Source organism: Biomphalaria glabrata, chromosome 2 (genome assembly GCF_947242115.1).
Source record: "Biomphalaria glabrata chromosome 2, xgBioGlab47.1, whole genome shotgun sequence".
NCBI lineage: Eukaryota > Metazoa > Mollusca > Gastropoda > Planorbidae > Biomphalaria > Biomphalaria glabrata.
In genome coordinates, this window is record NC_074712.1 from 9,150,353 (window position 1) to 9,176,099 (window position 25,747).

The window sequence follows — 25,747 nt, forward strand, 5'->3', positions numbered from 1 at the left end:
AAACAGATTTGTTTGTTCAAAAGGATTGTTGATAATTTGATTCCAAATTGTAAAATGCTGACATCCCACGTTCCTTTAAGTCCGCTCTTAGGCTGGTAAATTGTTGGATGTTGTTATTAGGGCACGTATTTTTCCGTTTTGGCGCCAGATTGAATAGCCACTTAGTGTATTTCCTACTGCCCTCTAGCGGCGTGTGAGGTCTGACAAGTGCTGGAGGCTATCTGTCGTTTTCAACTTCTTACGTCATTTCCTGCTTGAAATCTTTTCCCTTTCAAAATTTTAGAAACAATTGCTTGTCTGTTTACAACTTTAAAAAAAAAATATATATGGTAAACATGACTTTGGACCCTGTCTTCCTGTTACCATAGAGAGGCTCGTGCGGTGCTGTTTTAAAAGATGAGAGAATGGCATCCATGATGGGGCCAGTCTATCTTTCGTTGTCTCATTCAGAATAACAAAGTGGATTGAGGTATGCGAAGGAGTCAACTTCGGGGCCTCAGCGACCCTACCACTGGATTGTGAACATAATGTGTAAACTTGAGTGGTTTTGACTGTTTCTCTAATTCATTTTATCAACTCACACTTTCGTCCTTGTCAAAATTGAACTCATTTAATCTGATAACATTTCATGATGTTGTCGAGATGAAATTTCACTGCGTGATAACACATTATATTACAACTTCAGAAAGATCGCTTGTTTTAAATTACTAGCCGGATATGACCCGCGGTTTGCGGGCCTAAGTTTGGGTATTACTGATCCACAGGATTGAATTTAGATAAATGTCAAACATGGAGAATGTTCTATTATCATTTATTAATATATTTAAATATTTTGCCATGAAAATAATAGTAGAGTGTGAAAATGGGTTTACCCGTTTAGCGGACATTTTGATAACAAATATAACAAGGGAGATGAAAATGATGAACATTTATTAAAGTGAGGGAGATTTGCGCAGCATCGTCCTTACTCTATCGCCCCTTACCAACTAAATCCAGTGGCAGAACAGAGCCCAGACAACTAGAGCTGGTTTGGGGTGGAGTGGATGACCAGTGTGCTCTACATGTCCCACAGTGCTCCAAAACGATAACAAATATAAAATAACTGTGAAGACGGGTTTACCCGATTTGTTAAAAAGTTTCGTCCTTTAATAGAGATATATTTAGGTATATATATATATATATATATATATATATATATATATATATATATATATATATATATATATATATATATATATATATATATATATTTATTTGAGGGCCTTCCGGTTGTCGGTGGGACAGTAAACATACACTACGTGCTCCGACATATCTAGGGAACATTAATTCCAAGTTTTATCAAGATTGGTCAAACAGTTTTGATTCTATGCGGGACATACATACATGCTCCATACTTTCTACTTTATATATTAGAGGACTTAATAAAAAAAAAATATAGTTAAAGTAAGTGTTCCGTCATTAGGACTCAAGGGAAACATATTGTATTTTTCTTATTGCTGAATATCAGAGAAATTCTTTTGACATATGGCCACCCCCAATGCAGAGGTAAAACACAGCCAATTTACTAACGATAAATTATGAATGTTTAGTTTACTATATAATTTGAAAATAATTTAACAGTTTAATTCATTTCTAATTTTTAGCGGCTCCCGAAAGGGGAAAAGACGCTACTAGTTTTGAGTGGCCTGTCTGTCCGTCCGTCGCTTTTCGATCTCGTAAACTAGAAAAGATAGTGAAAATCCGACATCACAATATTTTAGACCATTCAAAGTTCTGATGCAAAGGCTACTTTTTTCTTTTCTGAAAGCGAAAAATCTAATTTTTTAAATCACATGCAAGCAGTTTTTTCATAAAAATACACCACTTTTACAACTATTCACTATTAATAGTAACAAACACTTGAGGCTCTTTATTAGGGGAGTCGACAATGTACCATATTTTTAAAACATGTATGCAAACGGTTGTAGATTTTTTGTAAAAAAAAAAAAATATATTTTTTTATTGTTAAGTTATGTAAGTTCTGTTATACTAAGTACTATATTTACACACAAATTTTTAAAAATATTTTTTAAAGAGAAAATTTCTATTTAGTATACATATAAGTCAGACATAATTTAAAACAATAATTAATAAGTAGTTTTTCATATTATCGCGTAAACTGCAATGACACCCCACCATAATACAACACCTAACCAAAGAAAAAAAAAAGATTTTTTTTGTTTTGTTTTTTGTACGGAAATGTCTTATTCTTGAGGAATAAGAGATTGGCCCTTTACAAAACAATTAGATCAATTAGATATTCATTATAAGACATCAGTTAGGCCAGGTTCACATCTAACTTCACATTCACTTTCAACTATCCTTTGGTCTGCTGGACCCCTGGGGCACCACACAAGAACTGTTAACCTTTTTTTCTCCATTATTTTCTGTCATTTGTCTTTGATAGAATTTCATTCTGATAATATTGAAACCTGCCTTTTTACCTGCCTGGGTGGACCACTTCGGGGGCCGATTTTCAGTTTGTGTTTCCACACAAACTGTCTTTGTAACCTTGTTCTTTTAAATATTACTTGTTACTACTTTTTATTTTAAATCAACTGTTTTATTACTAAATCTCAAAGCGCATTTTATCCACACAGTAATCATTATTAGAACAAAACATATTGCATATGCGTAGCTTTCTACCTAGCAAAGAAACAGACTTATTAGATCATGCAGTCCACTTGTTAATGCGGCGCAGAGATAAGGATAACACGGTATAAATGGCCCTCTTGGTGTGGATTAAATAAATGCTCTTAAAGTAAGAAACCGTTTTGACGCCCCGGGTTTTCACGAACGCATCTCCTGAAAAGCGATATCAATTCTTCTGACAGTAATAGCCACTGCCGTTGGTATCTGATAGTGTCTGACTGCTAGTGTTAGAATGTATCAGGGATGAAGAATGGGGAAAAACAATATCCCCGAACGTTGTTGTGACTGATACACTGCTCTCACTAGAATTAAACACTTTATTGTACAGCTTCTATATGGCTGTTGGCGGGGCGAGGAAGCTAGACCAATATGACATCACTTCAATAATGTTTACTTTTTAACAGTACAAAACTTATAGGCAATTTTTTTTGGTATCATTTTTGACTAGTATCTTAACAATGAATACGTTTTGTAAAAAGAAAAATACGTTGGCATTTTGTGTGTGTGTGTGTGTGTGTTTGCCTAAAACTTTTGTCTACATGAAAAATTCTAGCTATCTACATTGTATAGCTGCAAGCCTGTAGAGTGCATTTATGTATTAGTAATCGTTCAGGCGTCAGCACATATGGTGGTGGTGGTGAGGGGGGTGGGAACTCACACGTAAACAATCACATACACATAGCTACTTATAAACACACAGACACACACTCATGTGCAACAGCTCACTAGATAGAATCCTACAAGAGTTGAACTCTACGGGAGTCTAGAAAGACAACGCTAGCATTGTTCAACGCCAGTCCTTAGACCCTATGTTAAATGAACTATTTGAGAGACCCGTGGTGAATGAAGACTTCTGTTTTGGCAGCCATGAAAATATTTGTTCAGATTTGATAACACCTCCCTCTTTTTTTTTTGAGTGCGCGTGTGTGTGATTTATTTGGCTGGTGAGCTACAAATACATCTCTGTAGATACGGAGAACACACATAAACACACACCTTCGCTCTTGACATATCTAAAATCTCTGTCTATTGTAGTAAAAGTAATTTCGTTCACACTATTGGCTGCTATAGTGAAGATGATGAAGGAGGAATGGTTGGTCTTTCTGCAAGGATTCGTTTTCTACAACCATGATTGGTCACTTGTTATATCATGCAACATTCTTGAACTCGACAATGACTCGAAGGTATATTGCAACAAGTTCGTACACTAAATAAATATATATTCCCTCCGACCTAACCTATTCCTTGAGATATCACTCGGCATACTCCGTCAGTCATTCAGCAGAGTTGATGATACTGCCTTTATTTTATATCTGCCTAGATCTATTAGCTTGTTAAAGTCTCATTACCAATAGATTTGGCTGAGCTGAAAGAAAGTGTGTGTGTGTGTGTGTGTGTGTATAATGTGAGGTTGTTGTTTCTTTCAATCATGTGTGAAGACAGTGTGAGAACGTTGGTTCGGAATTTCCCAATGTTTTACCTTTTTGACATTTTCGTCTGACATTGTTTTGTTAAAAAGTGGAAATTTGTTTGCGCTCTACACAGCTCCTGCGTTGACTAACTTCACAAGTATTAATTAGATGAACTCATGCATAATAAAACTAGCCTCGAACAAAATTCCAGACCAAAAAAAAAAGCTACATTGTCATATAATATTATCAGATGGTTGCGGACATCTGTTTAAATTGTGCGGGAGACGTTCGAATCTCGAAGCGAGTTGTGTTTGTTGAATGCCAGCACCTCCCTAATAGCCCCTACCCGCCCCACCTGTCCACAAAAGAAATTGAACCAGCATGCAATAGAGCATGGCAACATGTGACGGGACGAAAAGTGTCTCAAGTAAAAACTGAAGATTTCTACTTTTCTAAATGTTCGTCCAAGAATCTTAGCAAAAAGGTAGGCATTCTCGCAATGGTCTTGTCAAATAAATCATCTGATATCGATAGATAAAAAAAAAAAGCAAAATTGTGTGTTTTGTTTAGACGAGATAAATCTTGAAGGTGTGCTTCAATAGCTCTGCTCCTCGATGTCAAACCTGGCCACTTAGAGACTTCTCTGCTGATTCGTATTGATCATTTAAAAAAAGAACACTATTTCCTTGTCCTATGTTATTTAGAGAGTGTAATCTCGTAGAACTAGTTTATGTATGTAGTACTCATCCTTCCTTAGACTCCAGCAGTGCCTTCAGGTTGATACTATCAATGAAATTACAATAAATAACCATGGCATTCAATCTCAATCCACGAACACAACAAAATACTGCAACCTGTTAAATACCTGTGTACTTGTGTTTCTAACTAAGCGTACACCAATCATTTTTATCACTGCCACCAAAAACTGCTTATCCCTGTTTGACTCCCCTACGACTTGTACATAACTACAATGTGAAAGGAGCTTTGAAAAGCACGAAGTCTCGACACTTGCTTCCGGTGCAATCCTTCCTGTAACAATTGCCTTGCCTTGCCCTCGAAATAGTTGGCTTTCTCCTTGAGTGCCTCGCATTACTTTATCCGTTTGATTTACCCAGCACAGGAGAATATGTTCCCAACTTGAATAGCAATAAACTGTTATGTATCTATGTCATCTGTAGACAAGACATGGTACGACACCAGTACACTCGTGGTGGCATTGTGAACGTATCGACAGACGGCGCACTGAGGAACACTTTCTGTCTCCGTTGCAGGTAAACTTTTGTTGAAAAATATCTAAGCCAGCGTTTCCCAAATTATGAGTCGCCATTGGATACCAGATCATAGCCGCCTTAAGTGCCCGGTCGCAAAAGTCAGAAAGTAAAGTGCTTTAAAAAAAAGCTTTAAAGAATATTAGTGGGTCCCGAAGATGATGGTTACAACATCATGAGGTCACGGACAAAAAAATAAAATTCTGAAGCACTGGTCCATGGATTGTAAAACTACTGACCTTAGACTTTTGTATTGTAACTCAAGAATTATAAAAGACTGGGTCTTATAAGAGAATATGCCTACTCGTCCAGGGATTCTAGGCTTCTAGAGTTTGAATGGAAGTATGGGTCCTTCATAGTATGTGTCTTACAGTCCAACGATTTTAGAACTATGGCTCCCTGATAGACTTACATTCTGCACTCAATAGGAGCCAAGTAGATCTGCATGGACGTTTGTTGGTCTGGAATAACAGCGTTATTGAAAGTCATTCTGTAATCTGTTTACCTTACCAGTTCTTCGAGCGTCAAACGTGGATATAGAACTGAGTCGACTGTTTCGTTAGATTACATTGTAGATTATACTAAATAAACATCTGTACTGACCCTCTCACCCAATACTCAATGGTTGAGAATCGCGTTATTGAAAGTCATTCTGTAATCTGTTTACCTTACCAGTTCTTCGAGCGTCAAACGTGGATATAGAACTGAGTCGACTGTTTCGTTAGATTACAATGTAGATTATACTAAATAAACATCTGTACTGACCCTCTCACCCAATACTCAATGGTTGAGAATCGCCGAACTAGATCTTCTGGGTCGTCTTTGATACTGAAGGTGTTCCCCACAATTTTACGGTTGATCGAACTCACACGTCGTGAACTTTCCCAGAACAAACCGACCGATTCAGGTACTGGGATGGTGTTGTAACGACTTGTTAAAGCGCAGTAGGCAGGCACCTGATTACACCTGGCCGCAAAGGCGTCTTAAGAATTCAAAGGGATTCTTAAGGGATTCAAAGAATTCTCAATATTATACGTATTAGTAAATAGTTGACCACTAATGAACCTCTGGAAGAGTATTTCTCAAACTTTTACCGGCGGCGCCAACCTTAATGACACAACTTTTGCCCCCCCCCCCCCCCCAAGGCAGTAGGGCACATGGACGATTGCTGAAGGGCAATCCGATTCTACTATTTCTCCTGTTTTCCGTGTAAGTATTTTTGCAGACGTCTCTAGTGGAAACAGTATACGTTTTAAAAGAATCTTATAAGAGAATGAAAAGACGTCTCTTGCTTAAAACATTTAATGTTTAAAACTTTGTTAGTAATGCCATTTTACTTGATTAACATTCAAACATGGATTGATAACTACAATGCAATGCAACCTTTTTTTTTTCTTAAAAAATAAATTAACCGGTTTTGCGCCGACCTTTTTTCAGGACATCGATTTCCCCCTTGAGAGGACCTTATAGGGGCGCGCCCTTCAATTTGAGAAAGTCTGCTTAAGAACCTGATGGTGAACTTCTGATGGTGAACTTCTGTAGCTTGTCGAAATTTTTTTTTTCTTATATACCGGTAAACAACAGAATAAAGTATTTGACTGTGTAAGTTACTTTTAAATTAAAGAACACTTGTTTATTATAATGTCCACCTTATCAGTTACTTTCTATGATCTTGATCGGTTTTAGTAAGCATGAAGTTAGATTTGGTAAAGGTGGCGACGAAAAGATGAACAACCGACAAAACGGTGGTCTTGTGGTGTCCCGCGCTAAATGGAAATATGTAAATCTGCTTTAGTCATACTTTTATAACCTAGTGCCAACTTCTAAAGGCTCTAAATTTACATTATCCCAATGCTCCGCACTCCTTGTCACAGCACTTTTCGCCGAATCTTGCATCATGCGAATTCGCTATCATTGTTATGATTATGATTCAAAACTCTTCGTAAACAAAGACAAGCTCTAAAATAAAACAACAATCTGCTCCTTTTGTTCCATGTTTCCAATGATGTTCAGTTGCTTCTTTCTTTACATTTGTTTGTTTTGTTTGTATTTGTGTGCATATCTTCGTCAATCAGTATTCTGAGAGCGTATCCGAATGGAAAACAAGCTGATAAACAACACACTTACAGACCTTTTCAAGATTTTATGTTGCACTAAATGCGTTGAACAAATAAAAAAAAAAAACTGTCTGTATGACACTTTATGTTTCAAACTGGCAAATGTAGATTTTCCATTTCGCTTTGAGTTATTTAAAATGATGACATAGAGCTGTCCTCTCAATTAGGAAATGTCTAATCAATGTGTTCAAAACTTCAAACTGAATAAGCTCTAAATAGCTACCGGTAGTTTGGCGGTTTTCTTTGAGTCCGAATCTGTGCCACCCACACCCCATTCTTTTTTTTTTTGTTGTTGTTGTTCCTTTTATTTTGTAATAGGCCTGAATCTTTCTTTGTATTTTATATTCATTGGGTGGTAAACTGCCTTAACTACTGATTTTGTGTCCAACCTTTCTTTTCAACTGAAAACTGTGTTTACTTCGACGGCCCTTGTTGGAACTCATCTTGAAGGCCCTGGTCGTAACACATCTTGAAGGGCCTGGTTGTAACACTTCTTGAAGTCCTGTGACCAAACTCTCTTTTGAACTGAAAATGTGTTTACTTCGACGGCCCTGGTCGTAACTCATGTTGAAGGCCTGGTTGTAACACATTCTTTAAGGCCCTGGTGGTAGCACATCTTGAAGGCTCTGGTTGTAGCATATCTCGAAGGCCCTGGTTGTAACATATTCTTGAAGGCCCTGGTTGTAACACATCTTGAAGGCCTGGTTGTAACACATTCTTTAAGGCCCTGGTTGTAACATATTCTTGAAGGCCCTGGTTGTAACACATCTTGAAGGCTCTGGTTGTAGCATATCTTGAAGGCCCTGGTTGTAACACATCTTGAAGGCCTGGTTGTAACACATCTTGAAGGCCCTGGTTGTAACACATCTTGAAGGCCCTGGTTGTAACACATCTTGAAGGCCTGGTTGTAACACATCTTGAAGGCCCTGGTTGTAACACATCTTGAAGGCCTGGTTGTAACACATTCTTTAAGGCCCTGGTGGTAGCACATCTTGAAGGCTCTGGTTGTAGCATATCTCGAAGGCCCAGGTTGTAACATATTCTTGAAGGCCCTGGTTGTAACACATCTTGAAGGCCCTGGTTGTAACACATCTTGAAGGCCCTGGTTGTAACACATTCTTTAAGGCCCTGGTGGTAGCACATCTTGAAGGCTCTGGTTGTAGCATATCTTGAAGGCCCTGGTTGTAACACATCTTGAAGGCCCTGGTTGTAACACATCTTGAAGGCCCTGGTTGTAACACATCATTGTAGTTTGAATACGTGAAGCATTAAAAAAAAATTGTTCCCCTGCCTGGAAACTTCACTTGTAATTGTACGGCCTGTCATGTCAGTGCGACCTGGCGTTTATTATCATTAATATATCTCAAGGGAAAATAATGCTGGCGCCTTTAAAGAGTAAAAAAAATCTCTTCTCCTGAAGCCTTTTTAGTATAAAGATTTATAGATGCTTAGGTGTATGTCTTTTTGTTTCTCTATGGCAGGACGTTGTACTCATGTGGATGTTTTTGTGTTGTTAGTTGTATCACTAAGATTTGTTCCTTCTCTGTTTTGTCTTGTTTTTCGTTGTAAACATGGCGGTGTCTGAAGTCAGCAACGACCCGCGGTGATGTTTGAGGCGTCCATTTGAACAAACCCGCCCTCTGCTTCTATCGTGTAGTCGTAGTGTAGTCTTGTCTTAGCGACGCTTTCATCGCGTCATTCTTCGTAAGCATCAATCAGAGAGAACTGCTAAGTGAGACAATGAATGGATTCAGAGCCTCTGCCACTTAGTTGGAACAAGGACAAAAGCCATTTCTTTTATGGTGCAAAACAAAATGGCTTAATTTACTCTCTAAATTACACTTTTTTTTTTCTGTTCAGGGGTGTCTGCTACTTATGTTAAACTGGTGTGCTGGCAACTGAAAACATACACATAAAAATTCTATAAAATAAAAAAGCTGAACTATTAAAGAGAATAAGAATGAAATCAGCTTTACAGTGACTTGTTTTTCAGAGTCAGGTTTAGAGTGCTATGATCACAGAGTTTAAATGGTCATATTGTTTCACCTGGATTTGTTTGGCAACCCAATGCATGCTTGGAGAGAAAAAAAGATAGAAATAGATCTTGTATGTTTTAGTCCCACCATCTGGTATCAGAACATGTTTTCACGCTAGTTCTTGCTGAATAATGTCCAAAGTTCTGATTGGTTCTCTGATTCGTTTGGTCATTCAAATGTAACTTGTTCCGACTGCAACTTGTAATGATTACATTCAATAGAAACCTTACAGTTTGTGTGTCTCTTCGGTCTTGGTGTCATTGACAGAAAGTCATGTAATAGTTCATCATTGAAATTGAAGAGATTAGAGACATGATTAGTACAGCGATTGGATCCCTCGGTGACCTGTCAACTACTGTCAAAAACAAAAAACAGACGCAAACTTAAAATTCTATGGCCATATTACAATGTCCTCAGGGCTCGCAAAGACTTTCTTCCAGGGAACAGTACCAGGAAAAAGAAGAAGAGGCAGACAGAGAAAGCGATGGGAAGACAACATAAAGAGATGGACAGGCCTGTCATTGAAGGAGATTCTGTCCAAGACAAAAGACAGAGAGGAATGGAGAAGGACGGTCTACAGATCTTGTGTGACGCCCCAACGGTCCAACAGAGTAAAAGAGAGAGGTGACGTGACATGAGCGAGGAGTTGTTTTTCTAAGTGCTACATGCTGCTACATTGTGATATTCTTCAACAATGTCTAGAGTTACTGCTAGCTACTGAGAGATACTATTTGAGATTGTTCCGTGATTCATTATGTTGCTGATCACCAAGCTCGTTAAATCCCCATCACAGTGCAAACATTTCACGCTCCAGACATCCCAGCTTCAGAAGACAATCCCATAGTGAACTTTGGCGAACCCGACACACGTGTAATACATACGCATAAAAATAAAGTGCAGTTAAACTCCTGGGGAATGGGGGGGGGGGGGGGAATACAGCTTTTTTTTTCTGACTTTTTTTTGGTTGGCGTGTACTGCTCACCTCTGGGCCAACATCCCCCCCCCCTTTTTTTTTTCCTTCTCCCAAACTTCCTCCTGTCCCGATTCCCCCCTCCCCCCGTGTTATTGTTAGTTATTATGTTTCAGTGATTCCAAAGTGATTACTCGGAGAAAGTAGACATAATATAAAGAGAAAGAAGAAAAAAAAAGTGGGGAGTGTGTGGGGGGGGGAGGGGTTAAGAAGGTGAGATTTAAAAAATGATAAAGTTAGTTGTTGTTTTTTGTTCAGGTTCATAAAGTTTGATTGTAGAAGTTCTCCACATAGAATGCTCAGTTTTAAAAAAAAAATGTCTTTCCTTTTTGTTTTCTTTCTTTATACAGTCCAAACACAACGCCATCTTGTTCCAGTGATTTCATGCTAGAGAGAGATGTCAAACAAATAAAGTTATTCTACGTCTGCTCGCTTGACGTGTCATTCCTTGATTGATGGGGGACCTGTGGGAGGGCTTTTTACTTTGTCCTACAGTCATGTATTGGTTAGAGTCTCTCTCTTTCTCTCTCTCTCTCTCTATATATATATATACTGTCAAACGAAACTCTAGATCGAACCTATATATAACCTTTATGTCAAAGTAGTTGTGTCATTACAGTTAACGACAGTACATTGTATAGTCTATATACAATTAGAACAAGGTGATAATCGAATGGTAATTTGTTAATTTGTTCCCTCCCTTTTGAACCTTCTGATACTATTAGAAAAGCCTAAAATTAAACGCTCCCCTACATTCCTTTGGCCCTCCAATACTAGTATCTGTTAACGTTGGACCGGCTCGTAAATTCGAGTATCCCTACTTCCCCCCTTCTCCGTCTATATAGACCATCTTATTTACACTCTCTGGCTATTCTTCTTCTTTTCCGTTTTTAACTGAAATAGTTGGTCCCTGAACTCTTGTATATGTTACGTGCAATTGGAACGGCCCGCTTTAAAAGGCCTTCCAAAATACACTCACTTCTGGCCTGTGAATTCTAGCTTCAATTCAAGTCAAAAGTCTATGTCAGAGAACTTACTGATACGCAGAGTGAAAAAAAAACACAATTGAGGTCCCAGAGAGAGAGAAGGAAAGAGAAAGAGTGGGCCGTTCCATTTCAAATAAACAGATACTAGAATTCACGGGTTAAAACGTATGTTAAGGGGGTCGTTGAGCTGCTACCCATGTATAGGAAATTAAAATAAATACATGGGGATATTTCGACCAAAATAAACATTTTATATTATAGAAAGGGAATATATAGAATGGTTAGCCGGTGTGTAATGCTAGTATTAAGATATTTCATAAGCTCTATGCTGCTTTTCTGGACCGGAACCCCCCTTTTTTTTATCACTCTGGCGGCCTAATGCTCTTTCACCCAAGAATTCTATTCTCTTTTTCAGCATTAATTAATTTGAAAAAAAAAAAGTAATGAAAGTATAAATACCGAACACTGAATACACAAATGAAATCTGTACAATAGGGCTTGCTACGAAAGCTATAACTTCAACATTTAGACTACCTGAACATAGAATGCTTGTAAGTCAGATGAAAGTCGCCTTCCACTTGTCTGACTGCAGCACAATACAAGTAGTGACTAAGTGGTTGTCCTGACACTGTCCAGAAGCTATGGTATCTCTCTTCTTATCTCCCGTGCCAGCAAACACTGGTCTCAACCAACTTTGACGTAACAACGAATTACTCACCAGTTTCCTTGACTACATAGTAAAAGTTGTTTGTTTTTTTTAGTCTGCATAGCTTAATTTTTTACAAGGGACTTAATCCTTTTCACTTACGCCAAACTTCTTTTTCTTCTTTCATATTATCGCATTTGAACTCTACCAGAAGATGTATCGATCAAGTTTTGCTGTGTACGTTTTTTTTTTTTAAAAAGAAAATGCATTTTAATTTTTAAAAATTCTTTAAAAAAAAAAATACCTCCTTTATAGAACTTATATACATATTTTTTTTACATAACTAATTAATTTTGGAATTCAAAAGATGTCGTCTTTTTTACCCCTCCCCATTCCGCCCCTCCCCCCTTTCAACTTTCCCTTCGAAGGAAGAATCCTTGTCAAGCGAATGTATAGATCTAGTAGACTTAAAATATTCCAATGATAGACCTTTAGAGATAGTGTTCGAATAGAAGAATATGCGCAAAATGTTCCTGAACATTTGTTGAACTCTTGAATGAATCCTGCCAACATGTGGAAATATCCGAAGACGTATTGGCCATTCAACATTAATATTTTCTCATTCTCTAGCCAAATTCTTTGTTTACTTAGAACGGTTAAACTAGAGTTTTTCCAGTGCGGCCAACGAGCTAGTCATTCCCCAACGATATACGCCAACTGTCAAATTTGTAGGAAAATCATTAGAGCCGTTTTCGAGATCCTTGTCAAGGTTCCACCAACCCAGAAAGTCTCAGGTTCCACGAAGTTACGAGTTGAATAGAGGTATTGTAATAAATAGATGTTCATGGACATTTTGCGTACCGTCTTCTAGGTATTGATCTAGATCTATAGACCTATCATAAGAATTTTATATTCTCCTTATTTTTTTTCAAATATTTTACTTGTATTTTACAGTACTGAATTATGTTTACACCTAATGAAACAGTTTCTTTCTATTGCAACATTTTATCGATATTTTTCTATATGTAAATAGAGCGTAAAACACATACTGGATGTTATTGATTGCGTCCAACAATGACATTATTTTTTGTTAAAATCATTTAACCCTTTTGTTAGACGCCCTATGATAGAAAGTGTTAAGAGTACAACAGCAGTATCAGTGATGTAGATCAGTCTGTCACAATTAGAATAACGTATAACAGCTTTGAACTTGCATACATAACTCTCTTTACTTTTGTTGTTGTCTTATATGACTTTTTTTTAAATCTCTAAATCTGAAGGTTTATTATAATCAAAGCGTTTTTTTTTGTTCCCTTTTTTCGGCCTTTTTTTCCTTTATCATGTTTAAAAGAGTCAAAAGCAAAAATAAATCCAGGCTTTCAATTAAATAAAATACTTAGGATTTTTTAAATCATGGACAAGAAACATGAATCTCGTGCTTAGAGATCTGTGTGTTTTTCAATGCCTAGTAATTATCTTTGTAAAAAAAAATGTTCAAAGTTTATGTAGACCGAATTATTTGTTCCGATCAAACATGGAGATTCTGACGTCCATGGATCTTTTTTTCTGACGTGTTCAAATCAAGTCACTTCAACTGTTGCTTTAGTCTTTGTTCTTCAGTTTAGAAAGTACATTACAGTATGTATTGTAACTGTAGCTGTTAGTGTTACTTCAGTTTAGAAAGTACATTACAGTATGTATTGTAACTGTAGCTGTTAGTGTTACTTCAGTTTAGAAAGTACATTACAGTATGTATTGTAACTGTAGCTGTTAGTGTTACTTCAGTTTAGAAAGTACATTACAGGATGTATTATAGCTGTAGCTGTTAGTGTCACTTCAGTTTAGAAAGTACATTACAGGATGTATTGTAGCTGTTAGTGTTACTTCAGTTTAGAAAGTACATTACAGGATGTATTGTAGCTGTAGCTGTTAGTGTCACTTCAGTTTAGAAAGTACATTACAGGATGTATTGTAGCTGTTAGTGTTACTTCAGTTTAGAAAGTACATTACAGGATGTATTGTAGCTGTTAGTGTCACTTCAGTTTAGAAAGTACATTACAGGATGTATTGTAGCTGTTAGTGTTACTTCAGTTTAGAAAGTACATTACAGGATGTATTGTAGCTGTAGCTGTTAGTGTTACTTCAGTTTAGAAAGTACATTACAGGATGTATTATAGCTGTAGCTGTTAGTGTCACTTCAGTTTAGAAAGTACATTACAGGATGTATTGTAGCTGTTAGTGTTACTTCAGTTTAGAAAGTACATTACAGGATGTATTGTAGCTGTTAGTGTTACTTCAGTTTAGAAAGTACATTACAGGATGTATTGTAGCTGTTAGTGTTACTTCAGTTTAGAAAGTACATTACAGGATGTATTGTAGCTGTAGCTGTTAGTGTCACTTCAGTTTAGAAAGTACATTACAGGATGTATTATAGCTGTAGCTGTTAGTGTCACTTCAGTTTAGAAAGTACATTACAGGATGTATTGTAGCTGTAGCTGTTAGTGTTACTTCAGTTTAGAAAGTACATTACAGGATGTATTGTAGCTGTTAGTGTTACTTCAGTTTAGAAAGTACATTACAGGATGTATTGTAGCTGTAGCTGTTAGTGTTACTTCAGTTTAGAAAGTACATTACAGGATGTATTGTAGCTGTTAGTGTTACTTCAGTTTAGAAAGTACATTACAGGATGTATTGTAGCTGTAGCTGTTAGTGTTACTTCAGTTTAGAAAGTACATTACAGGATGTATTGTAGCTGTTAGTGTCACTTCAGTTTAGAAAGTACATTACAGGATGTATTGTAGCTGTAGCTGTTAGTGTCACTTCAGTTTAGAAAGTACATTACAGGATGTATTGTAGCTGTTAGTGTTACTTCAGTTTAGAAAGTACATTACAGGATGTATTGTAGCTGTAGCTGTTAGTGTTACTTCAGTTTAGAAAGTACATTACAGGATGTATTGTAGCTGTAGCTGTTAGTGTTACTTCAGTTTAGAAAGTACATTACAGGATGTATTGTAGCTGTAGCTGTTAGTGTTACTTCAGTTTAGAAAGTACATTACAGGATGTATTGTAGCTGTTAGTGTCACTTCAGTTTAGAAAGTACATTACAGGATGTATTGTAGCTGTAGCTGTTAGTGTTACTTCAGTTTAGAAAGTACATTACAGGATGTATTGTAGCTGTTAGTGTTACTTCAGTTTAGAAAGTACATTACAGGATGTATTGTAGCTGTAGCTGTTAGTGTTACTTCAGTTTAGAAAGTACATTACAGGATGTATTGTAGCTGTAGCTGTTAGTGTCACTTCAGTTTAGAAAGTACATTACAGGATGTATTGTAGCTGTAGCTGTTAGTGTCACTTCAGTTTAGAAAGTACATTACAGGATGTATTGTAGCTGTAGCTGTTAGTGTTACTTCAGTTTAGAAAGTACATTACAGTATGTATTGTAACTGTAGCTGTTAGTGTTACTTCAGTTTAGAAAGTACATTACAGGATGTATTGTAGCTGTTAGTGTTACTTCAGTTTAGAAAGTACATTACAGGATGTATTGTAGCTGTTAGTGTTACTTCAGTTTAGAAAGTACATTACAGGATGTATTGTAGCTGTAGCTGTTAGTGTCACTTCAGTTTAGAAAGTACATTACAGGATGTATTGTAGCTGTAGCTGTTAGTGTTACTTCAGTTTAGAAAGTACATTACAGGATGTATTGTAGCTGTTAGTGTTACTTCAGTTTAGAAAGTACATTACAGGATGTATTGTAGCTGTAGCTGTTAGTGTCACTTCAGTTTAGAAAGTACATTACAGGATGTATTGTAGCTGTAGCTGTTAGTGTCACTTCAGTTTAGAAAGTACATTACAGGATGTATTGTAGCTGTAGCTGTTAGTGTCACTTCAGTTTAGAAAGTACATTACAGGATGTATTGTAGCTGTAGCTGTTAGTGTTACTTCAGTTTAGAAAGTACATTACAGGATGTATTGTAGCTGTTAGTGTTACTTCAGTTTAAAAAGTACATTACAGGATGTATTGTAGCTGTAGCTGTTAGTGTTACTAACAGTTTAGAAAGTAAATTGTTGGCCTCCTTCAGTCGTAACGACTATGGTTCATGTCGTAGAAAGCGAGATGAAAGCCTGGGCATTATTTACGGTCGGAACGATGTCGCCCACATAGCAACCAAAGTAACGGAATATCCGATACATTTTGCGATCATTAGCGCCGCCGGTTCTGCCAGGCTTTAGCACAGTGTGCCACAATCTGCCTAAGGGTCAGAATCTCCTGAATTTTCCCCAGAGTTGTCTCCCGAAGCCTTTTCCTTGTTTGGGTATAGCCGCAAGGCAGCGGAGGTTTGGATTTAGAGTTTTCCTTCTCCTAGATGGGTAGCCACCCAAGGCTGACGTGCCCCTCCTGCCCGAAGCTTAATGGTATAGGCTCCAGTTGCTCGTATTGCCCCTTCTCCTGTCAGTGGTAACGTGGGCTCAATATCTGAACCACACGTGAAGGCCAGGAGTTGAAATGGTACATAACAAAATTTATTATAGCTGTTAGTGTTTCTTCAAACTTTTCTTTTCATCGAGTTTTACACCTCATCGCCCCCTCCCCCAAACCACTCCCATGTTTAAAATACTTAGATCTAGCTTTGAAAAACTTTAAAACATCTTGTTGTTGTTTTCTTCTTTGCTTATTATAAGCACAAATCTGTCAACATTCATAAAATGCACTTTTAAATATATATTTCAATCTTTGCCTATTTCGAATCAATAGTATCGATATACAATGACTAAAAAAGAGCAAAAACAACAATTTCAGGGCCTGCATGCCCCTCCCTCTCCACCTCAAAGTTCTGTTTTCGACCTTGTGTCTAAAGCTGTGTCTGTAGTTACTCTCTGGACATTTTGCAAGCCAATTGATCACTGCCCTCCAAGTGATAATTCAACGTCCCTGACTACGTCCTGTTTTTTTTTCTTCGCTGTGCAGGTCAAATATGCTTACCATATGAGTCAAAACATTTAGTTTAATGTTTAAGTTTGACAAAGTGTGTAGTTTTTACATTTTCATTGTCGGGCCTGTGAATAAAAATAAATTGAAAAATAAGAAAATATTTAAATTCTGGATAAACAACACCTTTGGCTGATTTCGATTGGTCGTTGTGCTAGCTGCGTGACATCCTTGTTGACCGTCGGGCAGAGAAGCAGACAACATTTACATAACACCCCCCCCCTCCACGGATTAGAATATGACTGTTCGGAGGAGTCGGTGTATTTTGTTCTGACTAGTTCTTGGATAAATGCTGGTAAGTTCATTGCACCCTTGACGTCTCTTATTTACAAAGTGTCGGCGTCATGATATAGGAAACTCTTTTCTTATTCATTATGTTTACACTGTTAACATTTCTGTACTATCTTTTGTTGATGTACTAGGTCTATGGGTTGGCGTCTTCAAGCCGAAGAACTTGCCTTTCTGTTAAGACGCTTATTAATGTTCACGAAAAAATAATCTTATCCTAATTATCTGCATCCTTGATGTCGTTGCTTGTGTCAGTTGGATTGTGACGTAACAGTTGGAGAACTTCTTTTTTTTCATGTAGCTATTTAAAAAAATATGCAACAATTCACTGAGCCAGGAAAAGGCTGTTAACTTTGAAATGTGCTGCTTTCGTTTACTTTATGTCATCACCTCTCTCTCTCTCTCTCTCTTTCTTTTCTCTCTTCTCTCTCTCTCTTCTCTCTATTTATTTCCCCCCTCACATACGTCTGCCTGGAAAGTGAATCGTTTGACGTTCTACGAATACACAAGTGGCAGTGAACTCTTCAGTAGCTGAGTTCAAAGAAAGTTTCCATTGGGTTCAGTATTTGTTTCTTTTTTCAATCCCAATGAAATCTAATATCAAAACATATTAAACTTATTGAAAATAGTCCCTTTCATTCTCGGAAAACATTTAAGACCTCGCTATTTATAGGACATTGGTGTAATTTAATCAATTAGTTATTTAATTACATTTAATTACGCTATTATGTTCTTATGACGACCTTAGACCAGCGCACAATCCAGGTTGGGGAAACAGACACACAGGTGACGAACAGTTACAGAAGGGAAAATTACATCAGTTCTAAAAGATAAAATATTTAATGAGTAAATTTAGGATTAACAATGGTGGGGAGAAATAATAAAGTCTATAGTAAGCCTGTAGATAGATACGTTAGAGAATCAAATCATCACTTTTATTGCTTGATATATTCGTATGCTGTGCTCTATTGTTGGTTTTACTTAGCTCTAGTGTTCTAGTGTCCAGTTGTCACTCAGAGGCGGAACCTTCTGCGTTCTGTAGGCTGGTCAGGCCTATTGGTGTGAGTGCCTGCGTCGGAAGGTGTAAGCTCCAACCGAAGACTCTAGTTGAGATGAAGATTGCCCGCCCGCTGTTGTGCGTTCTTGGGGTGTGGGGGAGCAGCGGTGGCGGGAATAGAATCGAACGATGTTGAGACAGGAATCGGATGCTCCGAAGAGAAGCGTCTATGGGTCCTATGAATCGATACCAGTGAACTAAGCTTTCAACTGATACTTGCGAATTTGTTAATATAGTATGGCATACGAGTGGGGGGGGGATACAACATGTGAAATATCAGGGATAAAACATACGTATTATACGAAACTCTATGCAAACAAATCCCCAAATTCCAAATTCCATTCTTCCAGCGAAATTCGAACCAAAGACCCCTTGTTTCGGAAATGAAGCGCTTTATCCCCCAGTATGAATTCAAGCTGTTTGTATTTTTCTTCTTCCTCAAACTCCTGTTCACAAAAACCACTTCAAGGAGACGCTAAGAAACAACAAAACAACTTGACACTGGATGATAGACAATGACGTTATACTCAGAATGTAATCTAATCCTGTGGATCTGGACTGTCAAAATTATAGCTGTATTCTGTGCTTAGAACTTTTTTTTTTCCTACATGGCTGAAGAGTGCTTGACTTAGTATTAACAGATTTAAAAAAAAAAATTAACTGCGACCCTCCGGCCCTCAAAACTCCTGCCCACACTGGGTAATAAAGCCACAGAGGCTTGCTTCCATTGGACTTACTTCCGATGTTTGTGCGGCCCTTGACACCGTGCGGTAAATGTATATGGTCCCCTCGCTGTAAGAGGTTGGGCATCACTGCTCTAGACTTAGGTATGAAGTTGTAGGAGCAGGAGCGTGCTATAGATATGGTCCCTCATTAAACTGTCTCATCATAGGCACAGTAAAAAGGCGACCGTAAAAGTCTTCATCTCTATGGGACAGCTACAAAGAAAGCCGTAAATATGTCGTGACAGATGAACATAGACTCTCACAGACTCGCGCGTGTGTGTGAGAGCGGCTCGGTGTGTGCGGCGTGCGTCATTCAACGAGTATATCTAAGTGACGTCACTCACCCACGGTTTCCCAGCACCTGTTGAGCTTACCTGTGCCGGCACCCTAGACGGGGGGAGTCCTCTAATGAGGGCGCCGATGTTCACAGCACCCAGTGCCTGTGTTCACTTCTGATACTTGCTCTTTGTGCGTGTGTGTGTGTTTCTCTGTAGATATCTATTGGTTATCACTTTTACTGCTTGGCCTAACTCAGTGCTTCTCAGACCTGTTGACCCCGTGACCCCATAAAAAGGTAGACACGCAAAAATGCGCATAAAGAATTTAGAGAATTTACAGCATTGGCAAGCGAGCTTAGTCTCATTTTGAAGGTTTCGGGTTCGAATCCATTTCCTTGTTAAAACCATTTACTGTGGGGCATTTATTAACGGTTAACGATAGAGTTCAGTGCGCAGAAAAATGACCAAGTTAATGCTCTATCCCTCAAATGTCGTATTTTAGTAGTGTGTGTGTTTAAACTTCATTTAGAATGAGGACTAATGTAAAACTAATACTTGCTCTTCCAAGATCTGATTGAGCCGGTCCGCCTGTTTCTACAGACATTCTTGTTGTATTGAAGTATGAACGTGTTTGTTTCCACTCCACAGATCCTCACATCAAAGTGATTGGTTACCCTCACAATGTCAGTGTGGCCAAAACAAAGATTATGACAGTTCTTGACACCAAGGTAAGAAGTTTATTTATTCAGGGCCCTGCCCGAAGTCCAAGCACAAACAACTGACCCCTAGCTTTTTTTTTATTTTCAAAGGAAGGGGGGATTAATTTAGCCTAGACAGAAAAGTCTTGATTAAACTAACTATTAACAACATATGTCCTGTCAGGTATTTATATACAAGTAATTTGAGATTGTCTCAACTGAGCTTCATTTCGCGTAGTATTAAGTCTTCAAGCGTTTTCTTGTGAGATTATTCAGCTTTAAGGGAGACCCAAAGATAAGCCCTTACTGAAGAAAGGTCAGTCTGCGAAAAGAAATCGGCTTTGTTTGATTAGTGGTGGCAAAATATGCAGGTCGAAACTGGGTCTGAAAAGTCCCTTGAAATATTGCACTCATTCGTAATTTCGAAGACAATACTTTTTTTTTCGGGACTTACAATAACAACACTATGTCATTGAGACTTGATCCAAACCACTAGCACTTTAAGAAATTCTTTACGACTTTAAGTCGAAACCAGTTATTACAAAATATTGTTAATTCAGTTAATATGTCATCGAAATGTCGCATGTATCAACTTTTTAAAATTCATATACTTATCATAAGCCAAATCTGTCCGACTTTCAAATGTCCTTTTGAGATTGAAATATGGCAGTCCCCTTTAAAAAGTCAAAATCATAATCTCCAGCAATAGTGAAATTAAAATGTGACAAAGGTAGATCACTGCGGACAGCACTGATATATATATATATATGGTTAAGCCAGGATAGGCTCTACCTTCGTATTGAGTGTTATTGTTACTCGTTCCGTTAGTGACGTTGGGCATTGAATTTTTTTTATCTCGGCAGATATTATTTTTCATTCATGCATGTGAATCAAATCTTCGAGATGACATTATCTATGAAAGTTATGAATACCAATACCACGTGTAGAGGCCGATGTAATCCACGTCAGCTATTGAACGAATCACTCTGGATTCCCGATCAAGCAGTTCATTGGGTGCAGGGCAAGACCTGATTGATTTTTTTTTCCTCTTACGTTCTTTTTTTTTCGTTTAAATGTGTGCCGTGGCTCTGTTTCAAGATAGACAAAACTTCACAAAGAGCTATGACGTCATTGTGTTTATCAACACACTGTTTTAGCCCTTGACTATGGTATATAAAGGGCCAAGATAACAGTAATAATGAAAAAAAAAAAGACGTCCATTCACGAAGAGTGTATGCGTGTGCGTGCGTGCGTTGCGTGTGTTGTGTGTGTGTTCATTCACGCTGAGTCCTGAATTAACGTTTGAGTTTCAGCTTGTTTTGATTGATTCCATTAGTGTTACGTCCCTTGTTTGATTAGCTAGAGTTCATTGTCCTTGTCACGAATCGAGTTGAAATTCGATTGATTGGCAAAAAGAAGTGTTTAAACGACTCCTTTTGCTGTTAGGCCAGTACACACTGTTGATCGTTAGAGGCATTATCTTACTCAGCCGTTTGAGACAGCCCTGCTCTTTGACTGTCGTCTCGATGGGCGCGGGTTCGAACAGTGCCCGATGCCATTCACTGCCGTCCTGCTGGGGGTCTGTGCCAGGATTTTATACTCTTCATTCCTGAAGGAACTTCCGAAACTAACAAGTCAACTGATTTATTGGTGACCAGTGGCTCTCAACTAACAAGTCAACTGATTTATTGGTGATCAGTAGCTCTCAACTAACAAGTCAACTGACTTATCGGTGACCAGTGGCTCTCAACTAACAAGTCAGCTGACATATTGTTGACCAGTGGCTCTCAACTAACACGTCAACTGATTTATTGGTGACCAGTGGCTCTCAACTAACAAGTCAGCTGACATATTGGTGACCAGTGGCTCTCAACTAACAAGTCAACTGATTTATTGGTGACCAGTGGCTCTCAACTAACAAGTCAACTGACTTATCGGTGACTAGTGGCGCTCAACTAACAAGTCAACTGACTTATCGGTGACCAGTGGCTCTCAACAGACAAGTCAATTGAATTAACGTGTGTCTTTTATAATATAAGATTAGTGACCAGGCACTCTTAGTCTAGGAAATTTTTTTGTTTGTTTTTATTTTCACAAATATTTTAGTAGTCACTCTTTCCCGGCCCTTCCTTTAGTCATGGTTTGTTTATTCATTCTGTAAAAAAAACAACAACATTCTACTAACTGACTATTTACTGCCGTTCAAAGTTTACTGACAGAACGTTAACATTTAGTAGACAAAACTGTGACATGCTGTTGTCTTGAAAGGAATTATTGACTCCCTAATCAACTGTGTGAATGGAATGTATTATCGTCTGTGTAATGTATGGGACACATTAATGGTTTGACGTTGATTTTGTGATCAATGTTCTCAGCATTAAACTTAATGCACACCTCGCCAGCGATGTTTCAGAATTCATTATGTTTATACTGATGTTATTTATCTTACATATGTCAATCTTTAATGGCAACACACGCCGTTTTTTTTATCGTTATTTTGATGACTTTCAATTGGTTGATAAGAAGGCATTATCCCTGATCTTCTAAGAATAATACCTAAAGCTTGTTTTAGACTTGACAGCTGCTTCTAGTCGGCCATCGATTGTTAACGCAAGGCTTCCTTAATTGCATGTCATGATAATCACGACGTGTTAGTGTGAGCCTGAAACCAACAAGCTGTTACACAATAAGTGGAGAGATAAGCTCAAGCTGTCGGCACTTGACGTCTGCACCAGAATTCAAGCAGACATTCAATTTTTTTTAGGCCACATAATCTAATGAAGCATCAAAACTGATTAAGGAAACAAGATTCAAATGCCAGACCCGGAATTCACCTTTACGCTCAGCCCTGCAAGACTGTCCACTTACTAAGGGAAGATCTTAAGGCTGGGATTACCCCACCCTTGCACTTCCAAAAGAGGACAGAGAGGCGGACAAAGCCTAAAAAAGGAGGACAAATCTACGCGTGGAATCAACGGAGTATTTCTTTGTTTTGTCCACTCTGCCACTACTGTACCTTGATCAATTGAGTATTTCTTTCTTTTGTCCACTCTGCCACTACTGTACATTGATCAATTGAGTATTTCTTTCTTTTGTCCACTCTGCCACGACTGTACCTTGATCAATGGAGTATTTCTTTCTTTTGTCCACTCTGCCACGACTGTACCTTGATCAATGGAGTATTTCTTTCTTTTGTCCACTCTGCCACTACTGTACCTTGATCAATGGAGTATTTCTTTCTTTTGTCCACTCTGCCACTACTGTACCTTGATCAATGGAGTATTTCTTTCTTTTGTCCACTCTGCCACGACTGTATTTTGATCAATGGAGTATTTCTTTCTTTTGTCCACTCTGCCACGACTGTACATTGATCAATGGAGTATTTCTTTCTTTTGTCCACTCTGCCACGACTGTATTTTGATCAATGGAGTATTTCTTTCTTTTGTCCACTCTGCCACGACTGTACATTGATCAATGGAGTATTTCTTTCTTTTGTCCACTCTGCCACGACTGTACCTTGATCAATGGAGTATTTCTTTCTTTTGTCCACTCTGCCACGACTGTACCTTGATCAATGGAAAGGAAAGACCCACCTTTGGTCGGACGACTGGTAACCCCATGGCCAGAGTGAAATCAAAAGCCAAGCTCTTGGATTATAGGCATTGTAATTCTTATCTTGTAGGAAGTAGACTAGATTTGGTTATTGGCCGAAATCCTCTATGACGTGAACAAAAAATTAACCTAAAGGTCAGATTGACACATCTCAATGTCCTGGAAGGTATCGAAGTAACGTTCACTGCTCAAATGTATTTAAATTTTATTTTTGATTTTCAAAATTATACAAAAAAAAAATTATGCAGAACAAAATCTAACTTTGAGCTATACATGACGAAATATCCCGTTTTAAAAGCATGGAGTGGACGAAGATGTTCTCCCCCCACCCCGAGGGCACTTTGCCCGAAGTTCTAACCAAATCATACTGAGTTCGCAGACGAGATCTATCGCACTCCGACCCTTTTTTCCGCCGGTGCTCGTTTCGAACTGCAAAGAATCAAGGCAAAGAGCTTGATGTGGTGTCCCAACGAGTCTAGCTTGCGGATACAAAACAAAGGATATAAGATACAAACCATGTTGCTATGTGACTGTTTGTTTGTTTTACATGTTTCGGATGTTCCTTCAGAGTTGAAGATAATTACTTCCTAGTCCAAACCTCCCGCAGGACGACGGGGGATGGGAGCGGGCAGGGTTATAGGACTGTTATAGGAATCTAATAGCGGCCATTATTTGGATGACGCCGATTACACTGTTGGAAGTCAAAGCTGGTCGTATGAAAGTAAAAGAATTAACTTTGGCACGTTCCATGTTGTAACTGCTTGAAATGCGATCAGAGTATCACTACACATGATTATCTAGTCACGCGCTCTTCCAAACAGAAAATGTTTCCTCGATACTATCATATTTTCAAAGTGATGTTTTTCATTTCAATTTTGGATACTGGCTCGCATAGTGCTTAATTGTAAAATCATTTTGCAGCGGACCTACACTTGTCACGGAAATGACGTCATCATAACCGTGGTACTTTTGCTTCACTTTTTTTCTGACGTGAGACGAATACAATCGCTTTGGTAGAGCCAAGAGGCATTGTAATATCTTCTGCTACGTTTTGAGTCTATCTCGTTCCAGACGCCTCTTTCAAAAACTGTATAAAAAGGTCCTACTTGTTAAGAAAAGACGTCTGCGAATTTATTAATTTAATTTTCTAAACTTAGGAAATAAGGATGTTTTTAAAATCAGTACTCAAATAGTGATCTACAACGACAATGCAAGAACAACAGATGTGTTTGTCCTTGAAAAAAAAAAAACAAGACCGTAATCGCACCCCCTTCTCCTGGTTAATTCCCCCACTAAAAAGAATTGAATCACTGCGGAGATATAGGACCGGGGTGTTCGTCATGGGTAAGAACAAATAAGAAAAAAAAATGAACTCAAACTAATTCTGTTAACTTAGAGACATTGACATTTGTAGCCTTGGCAACGTTTTAGTTGAGCCAGTAGGACGTGGACCCAACTGTTTTGGAGGTTGTACATTCTTGCCCGTCACAGAGAGCGATGAAATGTGACAAGCACATTCCGACCTATTACCATCATCTCCTTGCAGTCTGTGTGTGTGTGTGACGGCACTTGGTGGGATGTAAACAATCAAAATGGAAGGCAGTAGGAGAAAAAAAAAGGTGGGAGGGGAGGGATATGCAGGTCTGTACAGTTATAAACACAAAGACAGAAAGAAAAAAAGGCTGGACTGATGGATAAAGAATATAGACTGAAAGATGCGATATGAGAAAGACAGATATGGAAAAAGGAATGAAGATACAGAGAGAGAAAGAGAGTGAAGGTACTGAGATAGAAAGAGACACAAAAGAGAGATATAGGGGTGGTTGTGAAGGGAAAGAGAAACTTATGTCTGTAATTGTTGTGTTTTCCCCCCATCTAAAACTACCACGTGATAAAGGCGCTAGGTCTATTAGATCGGATTAATTTCATGTAAGTGCTTGATATTGGCTGTGGAACAAATGTCGAACTGTGCATCT

General features: G+C 38.2%; 1 protein-coding gene across 1 annotated transcript in view; it reads left to right on the plus strand.

Annotated features, from left to right (window-relative positions):
* Nucleotides 1-25,747, plus strand: part of LOC106054705 (protein bicaudal C homolog 1-A-like) — a 100,849-nt gene that overhangs the window by 41,640 nt on the left and 33,462 nt on the right. The window contains exon 4 of the mRNA XM_056019015.1: nucleotides 20,110-20,189. Coding sequence (XP_055874990.1) covers nucleotides 20,110-20,189 — 80 coding nt within the window. The remainder of the gene's footprint in view (nucleotides 1-20,109; nucleotides 20,190-25,747) is intronic.